The sequence below is a fragment of the Penicillium longicatenatum genome (assembly GCF_028827895.1).
Source record: "Penicillium longicatenatum strain IBT 33135 chromosome Unknown contig_7_segment0_segment0, whole genome shotgun sequence".
In the NCBI taxonomy this organism is placed as follows: Eukaryota; Fungi; Ascomycota; class Eurotiomycetes; order Eurotiales; family Aspergillaceae; genus Penicillium; species Penicillium longicatenatum.
Window position 1 is genome coordinate 693,876 of NW_026643124.1, and position 21,520 is coordinate 715,395.

The 21,520-nt window shown below is 47.7% G+C and overlaps 11 protein-coding genes across 11 annotated transcripts; 5 read left to right on the plus strand and 6 right to left on the minus strand.

Annotated features, from left to right (window-relative positions):
• Positions 1-3,335: 3,335 nt before the first annotated feature.
• N7484_010535 (uncharacterized protein) lies at positions 3,336-3,727 on the plus strand (the record flags this gene model as incomplete). The annotated part of the gene is made up of 2 exons (XM_057120922.1): positions 3,336-3,358; positions 3,436-3,727. 2 exons carry the CDS (start codon positions 3,336-3,338, stop codon positions 3,725-3,727), a joined length of 315 nt encoding a protein of 104 aa, XP_056966676.1.
• A 586-nt stretch (positions 3,728-4,313) lies between these two features.
• On the plus strand, positions 4,314-4,547 carry N7484_010536 (uncharacterized protein; the record flags this gene model as incomplete). Its single annotated transcript, XM_057120923.1, has 1 exon — positions 4,314-4,547. One exon carries the CDS (start codon positions 4,314-4,316, stop codon positions 4,545-4,547), a length of 234 nt encoding a protein of 77 aa, XP_056966677.1.
• Positions 4,548-4,592: 45 nt separating this feature from the next.
• N7484_010537 (uncharacterized protein) lies at positions 4,593-7,040 on the plus strand (the record flags this gene model as incomplete). Its single annotated transcript, XM_057120924.1, is given in 11 exon segments — positions 4,593-4,663; positions 4,730-4,817; positions 4,837-4,953; positions 5,013-5,072; positions 5,143-5,412; positions 5,469-5,626; positions 5,672-5,696; positions 6,042-6,158; positions 6,236-6,418; positions 6,450-6,899; positions 6,915-7,040. The coding sequence occupies 11 exon segments, from the start codon at positions 4,593-4,595 to the stop codon at positions 7,038-7,040; spliced, it is 1,665 nt and encodes a 554-aa protein (XP_056966678.1).
• A 72-nt stretch (positions 7,041-7,112) lies between these two features.
• On the plus strand, positions 7,113-7,913 carry N7484_010538 (uncharacterized protein; the record flags this gene model as incomplete). Its single annotated transcript, XM_057120925.1, has 2 exons — positions 7,113-7,596; positions 7,663-7,913. The coding sequence occupies 2 exons, from the start codon at positions 7,113-7,115 to the stop codon at positions 7,911-7,913; spliced, it is 735 nt and encodes a 244-aa protein (XP_056966679.1).
• Positions 7,914-8,479: 566 nt separating this feature from the next.
• Positions 8,480-9,028, minus strand: N7484_010539 (uncharacterized protein; the record flags this gene model as incomplete). Its single annotated transcript, XM_057120926.1, has 1 exon — positions 8,480-9,028. The coding sequence occupies one exon, from the start codon at positions 9,026-9,028 to the stop codon at positions 8,480-8,482; it is 549 nt and encodes a 182-aa protein (XP_056966680.1).
• A 1,027-nt stretch (positions 9,029-10,055) lies between these two features.
• Positions 10,056-11,004, minus strand: N7484_010540 (uncharacterized protein; the record flags this gene model as incomplete). Its single annotated transcript, XM_057120927.1, has 2 exons — positions 10,056-10,660; positions 10,740-11,004. 2 exons carry the CDS (start codon positions 11,002-11,004, stop codon positions 10,056-10,058), a joined length of 870 nt encoding a protein of 289 aa, XP_056966681.1.
• A 265-nt stretch (positions 11,005-11,269) lies between these two features.
• Positions 11,270-11,912, minus strand: N7484_010541 (DUF3237 domain-containing protein; the record flags this gene model as incomplete). The annotated part of the gene is made up of 3 exons (XM_057120928.1): positions 11,270-11,323; positions 11,375-11,445; positions 11,495-11,912. 3 exons carry the CDS (start codon positions 11,910-11,912, stop codon positions 11,270-11,272), a joined length of 543 nt encoding a protein of 180 aa, XP_056966682.1.
• Positions 11,913-12,753: 841 nt separating this feature from the next.
• On the minus strand, positions 12,754-13,609 carry N7484_010542 (uncharacterized protein; the record flags this gene model as incomplete). Its single annotated transcript, XM_057120929.1, has 2 exons — positions 12,754-12,876; positions 12,935-13,609. 2 exons carry the CDS (start codon positions 13,607-13,609, stop codon positions 12,754-12,756), a joined length of 798 nt encoding a protein of 265 aa, XP_056966683.1.
• A 2,365-nt stretch (positions 13,610-15,974) lies between these two features.
• N7484_010543 (neutral amino acid permease) lies at positions 15,975-17,405 on the minus strand (the record flags this gene model as incomplete). The annotated part of the gene is made up of 2 exons (XM_057120930.1): positions 15,975-16,202; positions 16,257-17,405. 2 exons carry the CDS (start codon positions 17,403-17,405, stop codon positions 15,975-15,977), a joined length of 1,377 nt encoding a protein of 458 aa, XP_056966684.1.
• A 756-nt stretch (positions 17,406-18,161) lies between these two features.
• Positions 18,162-18,434, minus strand: N7484_010544 (uncharacterized protein; the record flags this gene model as incomplete). The annotated part of the gene is made up of 1 exon (XM_057120931.1): positions 18,162-18,434. The coding sequence occupies one exon, from the start codon at positions 18,432-18,434 to the stop codon at positions 18,162-18,164; it is 273 nt and encodes a 90-aa protein (XP_056966685.1).
• Positions 18,435-19,910: 1,476 nt separating this feature from the next.
• On the plus strand, positions 19,911-21,336 carry N7484_010545 (FAD-dependent oxidoreductase; the record flags this gene model as incomplete). The annotated part of the gene is made up of 3 exons (XM_057120932.1): positions 19,911-20,373; positions 20,425-20,743; positions 20,793-21,336. 3 exons carry the CDS (start codon positions 19,911-19,913, stop codon positions 21,334-21,336), a joined length of 1,326 nt encoding a protein of 441 aa, XP_056966686.1.
• Between the last annotated feature and the right edge of the window lie 184 nt (positions 21,337-21,520).

The window sequence follows — 21,520 nt, forward strand, 5'->3', positions numbered from 1 at the left end:
TTGGCTGGTGGTCGATACTGGATAATGTTCTCTGGAATTCCTTGCCGATCGAAACAACTCATAAGGGAAAGCAACTCCGCTGCAGACGGCTTTGTCTGGTGTACATGATCGAATGATATTTGCCATGTCACCAAAATTGAGTTTTTTGCCTCCCAGTCCCGGTATAAAAGGCCTGCCTCGATTTTCAAAAGCTTTATTGCTTCACGGTCACTCCTTCGGAATTGTCGCAGATACTGCGAAACCGAATAACGAGGCGCTCGATTTCTGATGTAGCTTGCTGCTTGCACAATCGCTAGCGGCATAAGCTCCAGCTCTTCTACTAAACGTGAACTCTCTTCGCATTTCTCCGATTGTGAAAGCTTTCTTTGGAGAAGCTCCAGTGCTTCTGACTTTTCCATTGGTTTGACTTCAATAAGGTCCTTGTAATCGACCATGTTCAGTGCGACCTCGCGAGTCCGACTTGTTATAATAACCGATCCATGCAGGCTTTTAGGGATATATTCTAATAGTGGCTTCGTGAAGGTGCTCGTTAGACCATTCTTTGAGTCACCCTGGCTGGTCGCAGGAGATTTGCGAAGGAACTCAGGGTCATCGATATTATCAAGCAAAAGAATCCATCTTCCTCTTCTCCCATCCCGGAGCCAATTTTCGACCGACTCGAATATATTAGCTTGCGGATCCTGGCGCCCCGGAAGTTTCACCTGGTTGGCTATATCTCGAAAACTTTGCTCGAATCGTGCGGCGTTACTCGCGTGGACCCAAAGAACCCACGTCTCTGGCAACGTGGCTCGGACCTGGTATGAATATTCGATGGCAAGCTGCGATTTTCTTTCAGCTGTGAGCAATGTTTCCCCCACGAACCAATCATTCTAAGCTCACCCAACACCGCCAAGGCCGACCAGCGCTATCCTCGACCCTGGGACTAGACTCTTCTCGTGAATTTGTTGAAGTAGCGCGTCCCGACTGACAAAGTCAGGATCACGCGCGAATGGGACAGTTGATAGAGGGCAAGGAGGAGTTTCCGGTCGCTCTAGAGAGGCGATGATCAGCGAATGAATGTCGGCCCGGTCCTGTTCCCCGCTTACCTGGAGGCAGATGGACTGCATTTATCGATCCATAGTTATCTCTTATTTGATATCCATGGTTGTTGTCACCGAATGAGACTGACGCCATAATTAAGAACGGTGCTTCCTTGTTTTCCTAAGAGAAGTCCGTTGTCTGCCTCTCAGCTGGAAGGAGGGCACGTCTTTAGGCTTACTGTCAGGTGACATTTTGCGGCGCTAAGACAGAATAAGAGATTGACGACAGCCCATACGGGGCATTTTGTGTCCTGTTCTGGAGTGAAATCGGGAAAATGAACGAGCTGACGCAGGATGGTGGTCAGGCCAAGCGATCAAGGGTAGCCCATGGCTCCTTTAGATAACATACTGCGAGATATTTTGAATGCACGCGATGATTTGCAGGGTCTGGTGTTTAAAAGCATACAAGTGTAATAGAAACCAAGGTCTATGATTTATTTCACCGCAATGCGGGGTTACTAGTAAGAACTCTCCTTTTTCCACTCTTCAAACGCTACCAGGTCTAAAAAATCTTTAATCTGTCAGTACGCGCTAGTCTACTAAGCTTTTATCTTTCCTTAACAGGAAACGATTTTCTAGGGCCAGAATCGAGACATCAGATCTTAAATACTTCTTTTACCACCTAGGAAGAATATGGACCAACGATATTTGGACCGTGAGCTATATCATGCTGCCGAGGAAGGAAGTCTCGAGAATGCCAAAGTATTTCTAGACAGAGGAGCAAGCCCTAATGCCGAAGGGTTCTCCTGGTACAGCTGCGCACTTCAGGCCGCTGCTCGACGCACGAACGTGGACCTGGTGCAGTTACTTCTAGATCGAGGCGCAAAGATCGATACACCTGGTGGCTATCATGGAGGCGCATTGCTAGGAGCCGCTCAATATGGGAACACTGAGATAGTGATCTTATTTATGAATTCCGGTGCGAACCTGAACTTACGCGAGATACGGCACTGCATTGGTTGTAGCGCGGGATCAACATTTTGACCAAGTGGTAGAAATCCTGGAAAGAGCCGGTGCGACTGAGTGGCGACCGGGTCCAGAGGATATTGATACTTTCCCCTACTGATATCATTGTTTTTCTTGAATGTACTGATCCAAAATGCGCTTTATAACATTATCAAGTAACTATTCCCAGGAGGAGTCAAGTTTAACGTGGGCAGCCCTGAGCTGGACCAAGGCTGACTAGTTTCGAATCACAGCACGGATGTCAAGGAAAGACTTGTATGGAAGAGGTACTCAAGCCACTAAGTTGATGTGAGTATACTGAGCTTTTGTAGGAAAATAGTATGCAGAAATTATCGACAAACTGATATGGTGTGTGGCTATCAAGTGTGTTCTCCATAAACAAGTAATTTAGGAGTAAGTTACATTCAATATATAGGAGTGTTTATGAAGTGATACAGTACGTCCCGAAACTGGTGCAACCGTTTACACTCTTTAGGTGATTATTTAGCCCCACTGCCAAGAAACCTTAATCTATATTGGGACCTATTCCGACAGTTGCGCGGGTATTTCTACGTAAGTAAATTACATGATTTTTCAAACATGTATTAGCTTGTAAATTAAATATATGTGACATCATTATGCCCTCACCCGGAGCAGCTTTCCTCGGGCGCGGAATAACACGAGTCACACAAGGCACTACGTGTTCACGGATAGATCGGTAGGGCCTACTTGGCTTATGTGGAGATCTTTGCATTACATGCCAATGTTAGCGCACCACGCAACCCCGCTCCTGAGATTGCACGGGCCGCTGGTAGCAACGAGAGCACTATTTCAAGAAACTTTTCCAATATAAGAGCGTTTGGCAACGTCAATTATCTACTATTCTTGCATCTTATCTAGTGCTTTGGGGTAGGTTTGGTGGTACAAAAGGGGTCCGCGGCGAGCGATGCGACCGCGTAACCGATGACATGGAACGTCGAAATCGCGCGCCAATGCAGTGATATTGGGCTTATTCTGGCCCCTAGCTGATGCGCAGGCCTCGGAAATACGTTTTTCGATATCGCGCCTCAATTTAGACGTATTGGGTGGAATAGAATTGAAAAATTGTATACAGTACATAGTCATGATGTCAACATACAGATGCGCTTCGACGAGCGCAGCTGAGATTTTCAAGATTCTGCTGTTGATCTTGAGCCCCACCACGCTATGCAGCAGAAATATATATATTTCGATCAGAGAACATGAAAAAAGTGTAATTTTTCTTCCCATCTCCTAAGAAAAAATCGCAAAAAACTCCCCCCAAATTTCAAAATGCCTGTGCAATTCATTAGTGAGTATGTTTCAAACAATTCACATGCCTGCTTGTGTTTTATCCAACTTGAATCTTAGTATTCTAATATGTCTATTCTAGACCTAAACAGGTGGACGACGCCATCCGCGAGAGTGACTCGAAACCTGTCATCATTCATTACTGGAATCCCTCCATGGGAGAAGAATCCCCATTCTTGACTATGTTCCATGAAACAGATGAAGCCTTTGAGCCCCAGGTCTCCCTCTACGTCGTCGACAGTGGTTTCATTAAGCCACCGCATTCAGCCGAAGAATTGCCCTTGACCGTGCTTTATGATAACGGAAAGGAAAAGAAATCTGCTCCTTTCAATGTGGATTTGGTTCAAAGCCTCATCTCCCAAGCGCTGGCTTGAGAGTTTACTTTCAATATTGATTCTCGGAACAACCTCAGACTGGATGATTGCTTTTCACAATATTATATTATGAAACGACAATGAATGAATGATGTAATATTACCCAGTCTTTATATCTTCTAAATAATCGAGAGGTCATTCTTGAATGAGTGAAAATTAGATAGGTTATCTACCTAAGAAGTAAGCTCGTCCTAACGAAACATGCAGTTCGAACAGTTTGTATTGCTGTGGAAAATTGTAGTTCCATTAAATCACCATACAGTTACGAGACATAGCATCGTAGTTAAAGAGTCCGTCATGGTATTGAGACTGATACAGGAATATTAATATTCCGGGGCGTTTCCTAGTATGGGCTAGCGTTCCTTGACGGTGGGACGAAATAATCAGTCGAAGAGTGTAGCTCGTTGCACCGGTTTCGGGAAGCACTGTAGCAGCAATGATCGGAAGTAGCGTACATGCTCGATACCCCGCACGGCTGATTGATTCAGCCTCACTGGCACGGCTGAGGTGGCCATACCATCAACAGACGTAAAGTCCGCTCTCATTGATAGTATCATTCTATCATCGAGTATGCGTATAATTCACGATGGCTAGTCAGAGAACGTCACACGTCTTCCGGGTGACAGGCCTGTCGAGGGAACTGCCTGATGGGGATCTCAAGACCGCATTACAAGAGGCACTAAACGACAACCTCACCGACGACGAGAGATCGCAAATCAAGATTGAGATCACGATCGTGCCTTCCTGCTACGAAACTTACACACAAAGGGGGGCGCTGGTGCAGTTTCGCGGTGGAGTGCCTCAGTCCTCACTGAGTTGACCGCAGACCCTCTGAGGGAATGGCAGGTCGAGATGGGAGACAGCGATGCCAACTTTGACTGCCACTTCTTTGGATTCACCTAGCTCTACACGCCGGACGAAATTGGGCCAGTGGTTGTAGAGTGAGGACTTATGCCGTTATGTACGCTTGGAAGATCAATGCTCACAAAAAATATGATATAGCATCATTGCCATTGCTGGACTAGACGGTCGCGTATGGTTCGTGGCAGGGCAAAGGAAATCTCGGTCGGATGTGGCTCCGAGACTTCCTGTCGAAAGATCTTCCATAGTGCCGCACCATGATCTACGGATACAATCCTAAGGTATCGAGCCACGGAGTCGAGACGATCCTCGATTACGGGCGGGAGCTGATGGAGGAGATTAAGAAAATCCGGAACTCGAAGGAGGTAGGAAACACTATCTGACCTGTCCATTAATAGCAAGATTGGTCTGATTATGTGATCAGCTTCAGCAGAGACCTCTCTTTTTTATTACACACGGTTTTGGAGGGATTATCCTAGCTCATGTAAGATCATCGCTAGATGTCATTAATCTATGCTGATATCAACTTATAGTGCCTGGTCAGGGCCATCTAGGCGATGGAGGAAGACCACCCGGCGATCACATCGCTATATCGAGCCACGTACGGCATGATCCTCTTTGCTATCCCATATAGAGGGTTGGTGATGGACGACATCCAGCAGATGCTAGCAGGGGATGAAAGCCATCCGCGGGAACAACTGCTGCTGCAGATTTCTAGCCAATTAGATATCCTAATTCATCAACTGGCCGATTTTAAGAATCTGATCCGGCACCGGAAGGTGGTCAGCTTGTATCAAACGGAGCAGACGAGGCGGTTGGTATTCGTACGTGCTGGCCTTCGTTTGAAATAGGCTATGAGATATACTAAAGATCGCAAAAGAACTCGGAAAGCGGACGGTGGAGACGCACCGGGGATTATATAACGACGGTTGGCGCAGACTCGGCTCTTCTCCAGCTCCCAGACTTTGTGGAGGATAAGATACCGCTACATGCCGATCACTCGGTGGTGGTCAAATTTGACACACGCAACGCGGCCGGGTATCTAACGGCGCTCGACAAACTACGCCAGTTCTCTCTCTAAAGACGCGCCATCAGTGGTGGCGGCTCGGTTCGGTGAGTTACATCTGACAAAGGACAAGAGCATCTGATTATTAAAGCACCTTAGTCACACGATATTGAGACTAAGAATGGGGTTTCTGCCATTTCTGCCATTTTCTGGAAAATCTAACATTGATTTCGCCAGATATACGCAATATACATTACGAACCCACTATGTCCTCCATATCGTTCAACAGTAACAATCTAGGGAACCAGGTGGGAATCAATTACGGAGTGATCCATCTGCCCCCAGGTGAGGTTTACAACGCATAGCCCCCTATCTAGTCAGCACTAATGGCCGTTCTTTTGTTAAGACCAACAGAAAACCCTACCACCGATGCATTCGAAGCCCTAGCCGTGCTTCATGGTGCCTTACAAGAAGGACCCGATGTTAATGGGCCAAAAAGCTATCATCAGTGCGATTAAGGAAAGACACAAGGCGATCGGCCAGCGTCATGAGCGGGTGGCATTAGTAGGATTAGCGGGCGTTGGGTTAGATGTCCCTATAAGAAAGCCTTTTAAATGAAAATTCATCTCACTACCCATTAGAAGAACCCAGACAGCCATCGAGTATTCCTATCATGTGCGAGAAACTACACAGGACACGTGGGCTTTTTAGATCCACGCCAGCAATGCAGCGCGGTTAGAACAGGGCTACCAGCAGATTGCCACAGTCGCGGAGATTCCGAGGCGACACGATCCGAAGATGAACATCCTCCAGCTTATATATCAGTAATTATGTGTCACACGTAATTGGCACTAGCTAATGGTGCTAGATAATGCGGATGACGATAGGATCTTTTTTAGCGGTAATAAATCCCATAAAAGAGGGCCGCTAGTGAACTTCCTACCCCAGGCCGCGCATAGATCGATCCTAGTTACGTCGCGAAACGGTCTTACAGCACGGAACTTAGTAGGGAGCGACGGTCATATAATCGATGTTCAGCCAATAAACAAGGAAGAGTCCCTCGCCCTTTTACGAGCAAAGATTCCGGCCCCCCACTTTAGAGAGGACATAAAGGCACTGGTCCAGGCACTAGAATTTATTCCGCTAGCAATCACTCAGACGGGATCCTATATCACCAGTCGATCATCTCGGGTCATAGTCTCCCGGTACCTTCGGTTATTCCGTGAGAACGAGTCGAACCAGACACATCTTCTTCAGCATAAGGACGCCCAAGACCTCCGGCGGGACCCCAGTATTCAAAATACGGTCATCACGACATAGCAGCTATCATTTAAGCAAATCCGCCATGATCGGCCGGCGGCGATGGATTTGCTGGCACTAATAAGCATATTTAATCGGCAGGGGATCTCAGAAGTCCTCGTCCGTGGCGATGGGGATGGGCTATAATTTAAAGATGCACTAGCGCCATTGATCAATTACTCTCTTGTTCGGGTTGACACTGAAACAGCTTCATTTAATATGCATCGACTCGTACAGTTATCGGTCCGGACATGGCTAGAGATCCACCTCGAGCTGGCACGGTGGCAACAGAAGTCGCGAGCTATCATGGCACAGATATTTCCTAATGGGAAGTATGAAAGCTGGACTGAATGCCAAAGGCTACTTCCGCATGCGAAAGACGTAATGAAGTCTAATTATGACATAGATGATGAAGATCAATTGAATGCCACCACTCTCTCATCTAATTGTGAGGGGTTTCTGGATTGCCAAGGCGCTTATGAAGAGGCAGAATCGATGCACCAATGGGCGCTAGAAGTACGAGACAAGGTGCTTGGATGCGAGCATCCTGACACGCTCGCTAGTGTCAGTAATCTTGGCTTAGTGCTTAACAGACAAGGGAGATATGAAGAGGCGGAAAGGGTGCATCGACGGGCGTTAGAAGGGTATGAGAAGGTGCTTAGGCGCGATCATCCTGACACGCTCACCAGCGTTAGTAACCTTGGTTTGGTGCTTGACAGGCAAGGGAAATATAAAGAGGCGGAAGCAATGCATTGACGGGCATTAACAGGGTATGAGAAGGTACTTAGGCGCGATCATCCCGACACGCTCACCAGCGTTGGTAACCTTGGTTTGGTGCTTGACAGGCAAGGGAAATATGAAGAGGCGGAAGCAATGCATCGACGGGCATTAGCAGGATATGGAGAGGTTTTTAGACGCGAGCATCCCTTCACGCTTACCAGTTTTGAGCATCTTAGGGCAGCACTCGAAGGCCAAGGGAAGTATATAAGAGGCAGAGGGGATAAACCGACGGGCACTTAGAGTATATAAGAGGTGTTTGGACGTGAACATGCCGAGACAGTGACTAGTCTCGGTAACTTTTAGATGTTCTAGATCAAGACGGCAAATCTGAAGAGGCTTCATAATCTCAAATATGTATCTATAGCGCGTAGTGTAGAGGCAGTATACAGGGAGATATTATATCAAAAGATGAAAATGAACTCCGACTTTGACCCTTTCCCCAATCATGTAGCTCTATTCGATAGCATGCTGCTCGTTCTATTCTCGGTCCATTTTACTCCGCTCCTAAGCGCTTCGAGTCCCATTTTACTTTTTTCCAGGTCAATTTGAAATGGGCTTCAAGTATTTATTTCAAAATTATGGAGAGAAACAGGTGCCGAGCCATGACCAGTAGATTTTCACGATGAAATCTTATTTAAACACAAAAAGGGGTAATAATAGTGCTAATAGACATGAGAGACAACATAACATAATTCCAATAATCCCGAGGCAGGTCCAGTGTCTGATCTTCTTTCTCGCGTCACCCTTCATCAATTAAAGAAATATCAATCACATTAACGAAACTTATACATCCGTGCAATATCCACTCAGCACTGAGTACCACACTGCGAGCAGAACCGCCCATGAGCAGCCACCCCACACTGGCTACAATACTTGTAAGCCGTCGCCGACGCGACACCCTCCTTCGGCGAAGGTGTGCCAGCAGCTTCAGCAAAACCAGGACCGGGCGAAGCGGATGGAGCGTAAGTAGCACCCGGCTGCATAGGGTACATAGGTTGAGGCGCAGCATACTGCTGCTGTGGTGCTTCGGCCGGCGCGTTGTTGATGAATGTGATCTTGTTTTGCTGGATCCGATTGCGCTTCACACACCAAATGATAAAGAGGATCCAAGCGACGAGCTTTAATATACCTCCAATCACGATACAGGCGATGCCACCGTAGAATTCGCCATTGTTCCCGTCGTAGCAGTAACTGCTGCTGTAGTAGGAGTAATAGTAGTCATCGCAGGACGAATAGGACGAGTTGAAGTAGGTGCCAAGGAGGGCAGCGCCGATAACGAAGAAGATGACGGCGGCGATGGCGAAGCCGATCGGCCACCATTTCACAAGGCGAGTTCTTTGTGGATCTTTCGACATAGTAAAGAATGGATTTGAGATGTAGCTTTTGAGGTAAATGAAAGAGTGTATGTGGCGATTGAAACAGGCAGTCCCTGGGTGGTGGGGATTTTAAGCTGTCGGGTACTGCCATAATTAGACCCTGCAAACTATCTGTATACGAAGGGCTGTGAACTTAGAATGTCTAATTTACGTGCTTAGCCTATCAACGATGGCCGCCAAGAGGCTAAATGGACCCTGCGCATCTGGTCAAAGTGTGATGCCTCTCGTATCCCAGGAGCTTGGCGACTTGGCTTACTTTTCCAGGGGCTTGCATCTAGCCCAAGGAAAGTGGGTAAAGGGAACCTGCGTGTCTGCAAGTGACAGCTTCTCGTGTTTGAGTTTTCCTATTCTATCTACATGGTGAGTTGGATTTGTAGTTTCCTTCAATAAATCAGTCTAGCAAAGCGATCAACAGTGATCGGCACGGTCAATCCACCCCAATACGATCTTGATCCACAGCAAACCGTCTTATTTCACATTCACAGCCTTGGGTCGGGTTGGGCCGCTAGTCTAGAATGCCCCGTTTCTCTGCGCAGACAAACTCCGTTCGCGAAGAGCCTCACTCGTATTCGAGCGATCCTAGCGTTGTCTTGGCTATCTGACCCCTTTTACTCATGCGTTGGCGTTTCCCCGGGTAAGGTTTTGGCCCCTTTTACGTGCGCAGGGCGTATTTGCCAGGGTCAATGTGATTAATGTGACCAGTGTAACTTCAGATGTTTGCACGAAAAAGAACAGACTCGCATGAGAGAGAACCTCGGAATTGGGGTGACTTTTTAGCATTATACAAGGTCACACAAATTTTAGACACCACAGTCGATATTTTCGAGCCTCAACACTGAAAGCTGGACAAGTATATCGAAATTCAGTCACTAAAAGATTCCTTGAACTAGCCAAGTATTACAGACCTGGTCACAAATCTGATTTTTCCAATGGACATTCGACGTGCCATGCATTGACATATTGACAGAGAAACAGAAGTTATGAACATATCTTAATATCTAGAGAACTAAAATAACCTCTCCTCATTCTCCAAATCCCGTCCCCGTTCCATCTCCCTCACCCTCTCGTCTCTCCCATGAACCAAATCCCACCCCGCCTGCTCCAAAACTTCCGCATCAACAATCTGCTCCAACCCAAGACACTGCGCCGCAAACGCAAAGATCTTTTGCTCAACCAGCACCGCATTCTTCGTTAGCCCATGGTCATCGCCTGGAAAAAGCCTCATCCGCCTATCACCCACATCCCCATATTGATGATAAAGCGTCTCAGAGCAGGAAGATGCCAGCACCGAGTCGTCTTCTCCGTGTAACAGCAACAGCGGTCGTGGGCTAAGCAACTTGATCCCCTCCGTCCCGGCGACCTGGGATGCCATTGCCACTACGCCTTGAACGCGGCTGGGCTCTTCTGCAGCGACAGTGAAGCAGGGACTTCCGCCGAAAGACCAACCTACGATGAGGAATTTCTGGGCGCCGTATTTCTCGTGTAGATGGTCGAATGCGGCGCGGATGTCGGCTGCGCAGCTTTTTGTCTCGGCTGGGATGCGGTAGTCGAGGCGGATGCAGGGTATTGAAAGCAGGATGGCGATTTTGTCTGCTAGGGAGGGGTATATTCCTGGCATAATGTTAGTTGATAATGATGTTTATGCTGACGCTGGTATCGATGCTGGGTAGATTGGATTGGTGCTGCATACCTCCGGGTCCGGAAACACCTCCGCCAGCGCCAGATACTAGGACTACAGCGCTGGTCCTTTTGTCGGCTTGGTTGTAGCTTTGCGCTTCGTAGATTACCGGGGGCTCGTGGATAATTGCTGGGGCAAAGTGGTCTTGTGGATCGGAGACTTTGATGTTTACTTTGTTGGCTATGCAGAGCTTTGGTGTAGAGGGGTGGACCTGGGGCGGGTGCATTGGTCCGATGTTTTGGAGAGTGTGGGGGTTTTTACCCCGATTGGAGGTCATTTTGAGGACAAATGTTAATTGTAAGTAGTGAATGTAGCTTCCTCCGAGTTTTTATTGGGCCTTGGATGTATGTTGATATCTAAGCAGGTGGTTGTGCTAGAATAGGAACTTCATGTTCTAATGGTAGTTAAATCAGACGATGAGATCAACTTGACGACAGAGGCAAATTCATAGGTTCGGTACATTGATGAGCGCATATAGACTTCAGATCTTTATATTAATCTCAAACAGAACGACCCATCTATCGTTCAACATGTTGAGCCCACTACGGATATGTAGTTCCATTAACAAAAGTAGTCGAGTTCCACTCATCCGTCATCTAAACTTATCAGCAACGATACCACCACAAGACCAGGGTTCAAATACTTACATGCCACGCATCAATCCGCAAAGTCGATACCCCTTCATCACTCTGCGCTACACCCCTCAAAGTCCCAAATGCTAAATCCAGTCAGATAATGCACACATCTAAACCCGAAAGAATACATACCAATAATATTATTCAACCAATAATAATCCTTATCTCCAGTCCCGATATTAATCCTCAGATGCAAATCACCATTAGGCTGTTGCGCCCCCGAAGTCTGCAGAAAGAGATTCGCCCCATCATGCGTCTGCAAGTTATATCTCGTATTCGCGGAGAAGATTCCCGTCTGCGGATCGGTGTACCCCCAGTCTGCGCCCAGATCTAGGATTTTACCCTTGAGTCTGGGTCCGGTGAAATTTCCACCGATGATCGGGATTGCTTTCTGGATTCCGGTTGGGGTTTGCATTTCGTAGATTGAAGGCGAGCAGAGGACATAGGCTGTGTAGAGGAACTGGACAGACGGAGGTTGTGGCTGAGATGCGTGAGCTTGAGTGAGTGGGAGGAGAGCTAGAAGGCTGCTAAGGAGCTTGGTGTAATGCATTTTATTCGTATTTTATCAATTGATTTGAATAGATAGAATGTAAGAGCGATTCTTGATAGTTAATGCTTTATTTATTTGCTAGCTACCGATCACCACATCCCGAAATTAGGACCCGGGTCCACCTTGATCGACATCGATCTTACCTATATCCCAAGACTAGTATGTAGTCATGAAGAAAAGTATCCGATCGACGACAACTCCGCACTGCGGGAAAAATGTCCGTGTTCAGAAGAGTCGTCCTGTTGTGGTTAGTGCACCGAGGTTCAACCGTACCCCACATCTACCCCGCGTGTCTGCTGATGGATTCATGTGCCCAGGCTTCGCTTGGCGAATGCTCGAGGCCGAACATGCCGAGATGGATGCCGTGGAAATTACTAGCGATCTAAATAATTTTCTTTCAACATTGTCAACTGGACTGATGCTTTACGAGAGTTGAGATGTCCTATTGGTGGAGTTTCATGTGTACTCCGGTCCCAGGTACCAGTGTGTACCCTGGGCCTAGTACCTGGTGCTTGAAGTTTATCCCAATCACATGCTCGTTACGAGTCTTAAAGTTCAGGTGTCAGCTCAAAATTGAGAATAAAATTTCCTTCCTTTGGCCAGAATCATCATAAATACAAAACTGCCATATCCGAAACGCCAGTAAAACACCGAAAACCACAAGGACTGGAAAGCCAAAGAACGAAACGGATATCCCAACTCCAACTATTTCATACAGATTTAATGATCCGGTCCTCCATTAGTAAAGTGAAAAAAGCAAAAAAAACTCCAAGTCGTATAGGCAGTAAGCATGGCAAGTCATAAGTCATGGCGACGATAAGGCGTAAGACCCTCGATCAGATCAGGCCATACTGTGACGGTTCTTTCTCCGGCGAAGACTGAGCTTCTTCTTCAATTGTGTAAAGGGATTGGAGATAGGCTGGGTGTAGAAAGGATCGTTCTTAAAGTCCTCATCGGTGAATTTCTGACAGGCAATTAGCGATGGAACCTTTTCGCGCATTTAGAAAAGAAAAGGCACTCACCTTCCCAGGAAGACGCAAAAAGTTCCCATACTCATTCATCATATTCGATCCCTCCTCATACTGATAAGACTGCCCATTCGGATCCGTAGTCCCAGGCGGGAAAAACGCAGTCCCATCCAACGGCCGATGACGCTGGAGCGAATCAACAATCTTGTCCCTCGGCGTCGCCCGCAAGGCCTCCTCATTAGATTCCCTCACAGCCTCAAGCGGACTATGCTGGCTCACACGATTTCGCTCCGGGCGAACCGCATCATAAGGTCCCTCGTGGTGGTAAGAGTAAATAGTGATATCATCCAGCTCATCAATAATGTCCGGGTTCACGAGCGTCGAGTTCCGGGAGTAGCGGCCTGAGCGACTGCGTCGGGGTACGCCGTTTCCACCCTTTGTGTCAATGGAGGATGTGCTGTCGCGGCGGCGCTTCGGCTCGACCGGATGGTGCTCCGGGTACCCGGTCCACCAGACGGATGGCACGGATGAGGTTGAGTACTCTGATGACTGCGAGTGGACGGATGGCGCCGGGGACATGAACCGGGCATAGGGGTTGTTGCTGCTTGCTCTGCTTCTTCCGCTTGCGCTTCCTACACTTGTGGAGCGGGAGAGATGCGAGTTTGAGGCTTGGTTGTAGGGATGGTGGGGATGATGGAGTGAGGCCATCGAAATGCAGTCGACAGCCATTGCGCGGATTTGTTCGACCTTGACAATGCTGGAATTGGTTTGGGTTTGGGGTTTGCAAAGTGTGGAGTGAGTTTAAAAAGAAATGGAGGGATGGGTGATCACGCGGTCTATGTATACAGAATGACCTTGGACCCGTGGGGCTAGAGTATGCACGGTAGATCGCTAGAGAGGGGTTATGTGAGATTAGAAAAGATTTAGCATTGAAAAGTGGCTACAGTAGATTTAAAGGAAAGAGTCAGACCGCGGAAGCATCGAGGCGCGGGTCTGACGTGACGACTTGCGTATGCCAGGATCTACGGGGCCTGTCAGGAGAGTTTAGTTTCCACGCTAGAAATTTCATGGTGCGAACTAAATACAATTCCGCCCCACCTACACCCCGGATAGGTTTAGGCCTGGACCCTCATGTACCAGACCCAAAGATTCAACTGCCATGATATCATTCGGAGGCGAAATGATCTTCAACAAACTGCGATATTATATCATACTGGGCTATCAGGGCAGAGTTCGAACCAAAGTCTCCCAAATCACGGTCTTTATATGTGCCTGGAGGATTGAATAGCCCGATTTTTGCGCCTGAACTGGGACCGACGACCCTTGCACATGCGTCAGACATACACCTGTGCTTAGTCATGGACAGTTGCATCGAACTCCCGAGGCCTCCACACCGATGACGCGGGTTCATTCAAGAATCCCGTCGAGCTCCTGTCCATTCAAGGGCACCTCCGTTTTGCAAGATTGGTCCTGGTTCCTAATGGAGGCGCGATGACCCGTGCACTATCGTTTAAGCTTAAGCACCAGCAACAAGGTCCCGTAAGCCTACGTAGCGCACTTTAATTCCATGACATTCACGATCTAGGCTGGGATTCACGCGGTCTAGATTCCGTTCCACGACAGAAGAGAGAAAAATGAACTATTCGCAGCCCTTGCATGTAGTCGTCGACTCATACAGTAGGTCCATGCTTCCATGGTGACACCAGACTTGAAAGGGGTCTTAAGATTGAGTTCCGCCCTTGAGATGGTGCCTACTCTCGACCTACCAAATAAGCTATACACAGGGACAAGATGTTCCAGGCCTCAGTCTAAGATGGAAAGCTTGATCCCGGAAGTCCGGACTGGCAAGGGATGACTTCGACCGGGATTGCGGGTTCTGACTCAGTCTTTAACGTGATCCATGTGCAGGCCCGGTGGATTTGTAATTCTCCAGAGCTCTTCTTGTACTACATGGTACCTACAGCAGATACGGGTACCTCGCTAGGGTCTGTACCTTCTCCGCGATATCCGTGGTGGAGATGCAAGTGGAGATTATGACGGAATAGCCGGGATTATACAGATGTCTCGCCGATGATACGTACCGAGCTCAAGGAATGTACGGTACAGTAGTTTTTCATTCATTTCATCCAATGGCGTCCTCCACTTGATGCTATTTTGATCCGGTGCCCAAGACACGCGCCTGCGGGAGCTGGGGAGGAATGTGAGGATCTGCATGACTCTTAGGAATCGAATATTGAAGGATAATTGATCTCATACAGAAAAAGAAAAGTTCTAAGAGAAACCAGAAAATTAGTCAAGGGGTTCATGGAGCCATTGCGTTACCCCGATTCATTCTCCTGCAAGGCCCACATCCGATCGGCGACGATCGCCCACGGGCCATCACCTCCGTGCGCCCTCACGCCCATCCTCCCTGCGTTGCACATGACTTGCAGCAAAATCAGATTGTCGCGCTATTTTTACATGCTTACGTGGAAGGCAAAATATCATGGCCTCGTGTGCGACAACGCGACGACCGTAAGGTGCGGGGCGGTGGCGATCCGGGAAACATCGTTGCCTTATAGTAACAAGGGAGAGATGATACTGATTTCCTTGGAGCTATTAATTTAGTGTTTTTTTCTGTTCTAACTGTTACATTGGTTACTTTTTCTTTTTTCTTTCTTTTTTTCTTTTCTTTTTCTTTTCCCCTTGCTTCTTATCTGTGCCAATAGCGATGTGTTAGCACCGAGCGTACATCAGCCATACAGCTATGACGCCAATTCATGTGTTCAACGGAACTGGAAATTGGACCCTTTTCGGGTCATGTGCGTCGACATAAAGTCAACCGCTGACTACTGCAAATAATATTCAAGGCCAATTGTGAAGAGGATGATCTGCATCTGAGTTGCAGTAATTTCGATGCAATGTTTGTATCGTAGCAAATATTATACACAAGTATAGTACACATTAATGCAACACGCAACCGCAAGATGCAAGTATATAAGCAATGCTTTTGTTTCAAACCCATTAAATCAGGAGCAGAGTGCCCATGCAAGTGCCATGCAAGTATTTATGATAACCATAACGCCGTTTTCCCATTATATCACGAACGCAGTTCTCAAGCATTATTTGCGCATGAGAAGCTCGAACTGCTGGGGTTGTCATGGATAGCCTTACCAGACACCCAGAGACCCATACCGCAAAGCGCCCAGGCAATGCCGATGATGATCAGGTTGATGATGGTCATGGTGATCTTCCGCGGGGACGAGAAGTGCACGCCCTTGTTCATGTAGAGCCACATGATAGACGGGAAACCGAAAGAGAACCAGCTGGCGAACAGAGCAGTCTAGATTTATGTTAGCGGTGAAGTCGGTTAAACTTTGATCTGGGGTAAACTCACAATCAAGCTCAGCAAGTTGCTGAAAACTGGGATGGCGGATGCAATGATCCAGGCCAAAACCCACATGACTAGGGCAATGCCAATCCAGGAGCTGATGGCGACCATATCACGCTTGTGCATCCGGTCAGTGCCGCGGAAGATACGGACGTAGATGTATTTGCAGGCGACGTGGCCGTTGATAACACCGGCGATGACGATTGTCGGCAAAGCAATACCGTAGGCGACCTTGGAGACGACGGGCGAGGCCGATCCCAAGGCGGGCGAGGTGACGCCATCTCCAGCGTAGCGGTAGATGACGACGGCGGCAATCAGGTAGAGGGTCACGTCGATACCCTGCAGCAAGCAAAGGGACTTGGTGAAGTCGCGGGGGTTGCGCAGTTCAGCCATCAGACCGAAGAAGGCACCGTGGCTGCAGAATGCGAAGACGATGTTGGTGACAGCAGTAAAACCGTGGTAAAGATTGGTGTTGGCGACAGCAATGACACGGGGGTCGGGCTGCTCAATTCCCAATGCGATCATGGTGATCAGAACGGCCGATAGGATACTGACGAAAGAGACGAGGGACAGCCACGACATCTTCTCCAGAGTGCGAGGGAGAGAGCAAATAAAGGAAACGACCAATCCGACGATTCCAAACACGATAGTGCAGGTACCGTGGTCAGTGATAGTGTTCATGGCGACAGTGAAGGTCAACAAGTGACTGGCCATGATGAAAATGAAGAAGATACCCCAGCAAGCACCGACAAATTCGCGGCCAAACTTGCCTCCAATAACCTCACCGGCGTCAGCCATAGTGGTGATTTGAGGAAACCTTAACTTCATCTGACCCATAATGTATCCAGTGTAGGTGGTGATCACTCCCAAGCCGATGAGCACAATGATCGAGGGCACAAGACCCATAGTCGCAACAGCAGAAGGCAGAGAGAGAACACCCAGAGACACAGTCTCAGCAACCATGAGCAGACCACACTGCCACCACCTCAAAACCTTGTATTTAACCTCCGCAGACTCCTCGTTGCCAAAGGCATCTTGTTCGTATGCTGGCGTAGCTTCCTGCTTCTCAAGGCCGACCTGATCATAGTCTATCTCATTCTTATGACCACCAAGCTCCATCTCCCCTGGTACCACAGGGACGTTCGTTGCACCCATTTCGTATTTTTGTGCAAGGTATATACCAGCAATAAGCTTAAAGTAGCTTTAACGCGTCGAAGTGGTGATAGGGCGAAGATATAAAAGGCGCAAAGCAATATGCAAGGTGCACAAAAAAGCCCAAGCCAAGCACGAAGACTTCCTCAACAAATATGATATGTAGAAAAGGAAAAAAGGAAAATCATAACTGAGTCAAAAGTTCTTCTGCATAAAGTCTCGGGCATCCAGAATCGGAGCGGGCTGCCGAGTGGGTCAAACCGGCCATCGGCCCGGTGGGACGAATCACGGCGCCGAGACGTAATGGAAACCATCGAAAAAAGCTCTACGACCGAGTCAGAAAGGCTTGGAAAAACTGGGGAAACCGAAGGAAAAAAAGTTCTGCGCCGATGCCGGCGTGGCCAAATACTCATGGTTCCTTTGGTAGCAGATCAGAATTCGGATGGAATTTTCCACGTGGCGACTAGCTTATTGCGGCGCCGTTAAGCTTGAAAACCCTGCAGAATGTAAAAACCTTATTATGGAATGCTAGGGATTTGTGCACTGTCGTACTGCCACATTCTGTCGGGATAGCCACTGGATACTATGCAGGAGCATTCCTAGGTCTCTGCATAATACCACATTTCCACTCGGGCTTTCCTGTCTTAGCTGCCGCCACTTTACGAGGGAACCCAGAGTCAGAGTCGTGGCTACTTGTTTATGAACCTTTCAGCCACGCTATGAAATGTTAGACAGAAATTCTACTTTTGGCAAGCTAGCTTAGTTGATCCTTTCGTCCCACGAATTTGTAGCAGATAGCTTCAAATTATGCCCATTCAATACCAGACTTTCAAGCTTCAAGTGCTCCAATACCTGGTCAAAAGCTGCACTATCGACGCTTGAGCCCTCCAATCGAAGGCTGGTCTCCAAGGCTTTGGGTAACATGCTTTGCATGGCGGCAGTGCTAGCAGCAGTAGCTCCAACAGGTCGTTGAGAGGACGCATCATGCCATGACTTTTTAGCATTGACTTCTACAAATCCTACTTCTTTCATACTGGATTCAACTAATTCCGGAAGACTAGCATGATCAGTTTCAAGGCATATGACTCATTCAAAGAATTGCTTCGTACCATTCACTTAGCCCATGAGCTTAATATGCTGTCCGATGATACGTTTGACGCTATCGAAATATAGATGTGGCGGATAAGGCGCGATGTCTCTCCACTCGAGGTCTTCCCACTGCAGGTAGCCGCCCGTCAACGATTCATTAATAATGGTCTTCTAAACCAGGAAAGGATAAACCACACGAAGTAATGCCGCGATATTTGATACTACTGTCTTCACCTCCACTTCCCTCAGTGCTTGCACAACAAGCCTTGCGTTGACAATGTCGAATTGGGGGTGATGACCGGACTGAAAATGTCTGAAGAGATATCCTATTAATGTTCTAGACCATACATAGTGGATGATGTCACTCATAAATAGCTGCCATTGTTTGAAGCTTAGACGTCTAAACTGGCCAATGAACCAATGAATAATTCAAATCATGTTGCAAATCACTAAATTATGGAGACAAATTCACTACTGGCTTCTGAGTGGAAAGGCCGCCGATACCCCGAACCAGCTATGGGGAGATCATAGCTATGGCTAACAACAAGTGACATTCTTACAAACTTACCATATGACTCATTGGACAAGCCCAAGATGCTCAGGAATCATAATACGTTTCCGGTGATGCTTAGTGAGCCGATCAAGCTCCGCTAAAGCAGCCCTATGGATGCTTCTGACCAATGGAATCGCTTCCGCTCCTACCTCCGTGCAATAGCCAATGAGCTGACATTCCGCTGTTGACATCAAGAACAGATATCAGACTGCTTTTCAATGCCACTCGGGATATAAGGATCTGGAAATCTGATCAAATGAAATAAGTCGGATTGTGTCCGTTCACCGTGGCTTACCATAGCCCCATCCCAACCTCGTCCAATCCTTCTCTTCTTTCATCTCTTCCCCTCCTTAAGTCATTGATTGGTAGACAGACCAGCTAGAATCATGTCTCATGTCATTTTGTATATTTTCCACAGCCTGCGAGGAGGCCCCTATCCGAGTTTCTTCGAGTTGGAGTGACGGAAGTTCGAAGGTTGAGGGCATTTTAGATTCCTGAAATCTGCCTGAGTGGCATGATGTATCAAGGTCCAATGAAGCTCGGTTTCTAGGGACAAGATTCCCCCTTATTTTCTTCACAGCTGTTGATCAGGCAATGTGGGAAGAAATGTGGGCTTCATGCTCAAAGTATCAAGTAATAAATTTCGAAACGACTGCTCTCCTTTGCCACTTCATTGGTAGCCAAGATCGGTGTCGATCACCCCATATTAGTGGTTCCCAAAGATCGGAATCTTAACCCCGCCAAGTATCAGCACCATATTTAATCCCGAACTCCATACGACTCAATACTTAACTCCCCATCACCGCCAATTAATTCTCAGACGACGCCATCTCCGCGCACTGAATTGATCGCCCTGACCTGCCAACATGCAAATAATAATTGTGGGTGCCGGAATAGCAGGCCTTTGCCTCGCCATAGCCCTGTCCAAATCAAATCACAAAGTCCTAGTCCTCGAATCAGCACCCCAATTGGCAGAAATAGGTGCTGGAGTTCAAACGACACCACAAGCAATCAAATACCTCTTCTCATGGGGCTTAAAGGATGATTTGCTGGCAGAATGTATCACACCGGAGAAAATCCTTTTCAAAGACTGGAAAGATAGCGCTGCAATCGGTGCTCTGGATATGACCAGCTTTGAAGAAGAATACGGTGCTCCGTATATCGTTATCCACAGGGCTTCGCTGCATAGTATCTTGCATCGACATGCTGTTCAGGCTGGAGCGAAGATTCGGCTTGATGCCACGATCTCAAAATATGACTTTGATAATGGGAGCGTCGAGTTGAAAGATGGCGAGATACTAAAAGCAGATCTCGTCGTTGGCGCTGATGGTAATTCCTTATTTGTGTTTAATTATGTGGACTCTGCTGATGGCAACCTAGGTATCAACTCGTTTGCTCGTTCCCAGCTTCTCGGATCTTCTGATCCAGGCACTCAGCCTACAGGTTGGGCTGCACTAAGAATGATGGCCGAGATATCAAAAATCAAGGCCAATCCCCTCACAGCCGATCTAGTCGATCTAAACACCTACAACTCGAATTTCTGGATTGCTCCGGATACATCCTGCATGACGTATTGGATCAAAGATGCATCGATGCTGAATATCGTTCTTTCTCATCGCGACAACATCGACATGAGACATTTTTCATACGAACAACATAAGCAAGTGGTTGATAACCTCTTTGGACAATATGACCTGCCGTAAGCTATCCCCTTTCACCCATCATGAACGACTATTAATTGCAATCAGTGTCCGGCACCTCCTCGATCTAGCACTTCCCAAAATCACAAACTACCCCGTTTACGCCGTCCCGCCCCTCTCACACTGGATCCATCCTTCTGGACGCTTCACGCTTGTCGGCGACGCAGCGCACGCAATGGCTTTTTACATGTCTATGGGCGTTAGCCTGGCTGTTGAAGATGCCGTGTCTCTCGCGAGTGTCTTAGACCTTACCTGTGAATCAGATACAGGTCCAGCTGGGCTGAAAGACGCACTCGGTGTATTTGAAAAGGTGCGCAAGCGCAGAGCTGAGACTGTTCAGAAGGCTAGTTTACGTGCGGGTGATTCATACCATGTACCCAATGGAAAAGAGCGAGAGGCGATGTATAAGCTCATGTCACGTCCGAATGAGGACGTTGAGTCTGGGATGTCTGAGTCGTCGAAGGTCGAGGATGGGACTGGGTGTAGTATTCACAAGACTGTTGGAGGTCTTGCTAATAAGAGGACCAGGGATTGGTGCTATGGTTATGATGCCGTTGGGGATGTACTGGGTTGTTTCGGTGAGAAGATGTAGGGAATAAGTGGTTGAGTATATCAAATAGGACCATAATTGTAACAAGTCTAGGTACTTGGTTGACTACAATACAATATTTGAACTAGTGAAACCATTCTATTTCCACTGTACAATGTAACAGGTCCCATTCCCAAACCAACGCCTGTGAGACCCAGCCAAATCACACACCATGTCCAACGCCGCA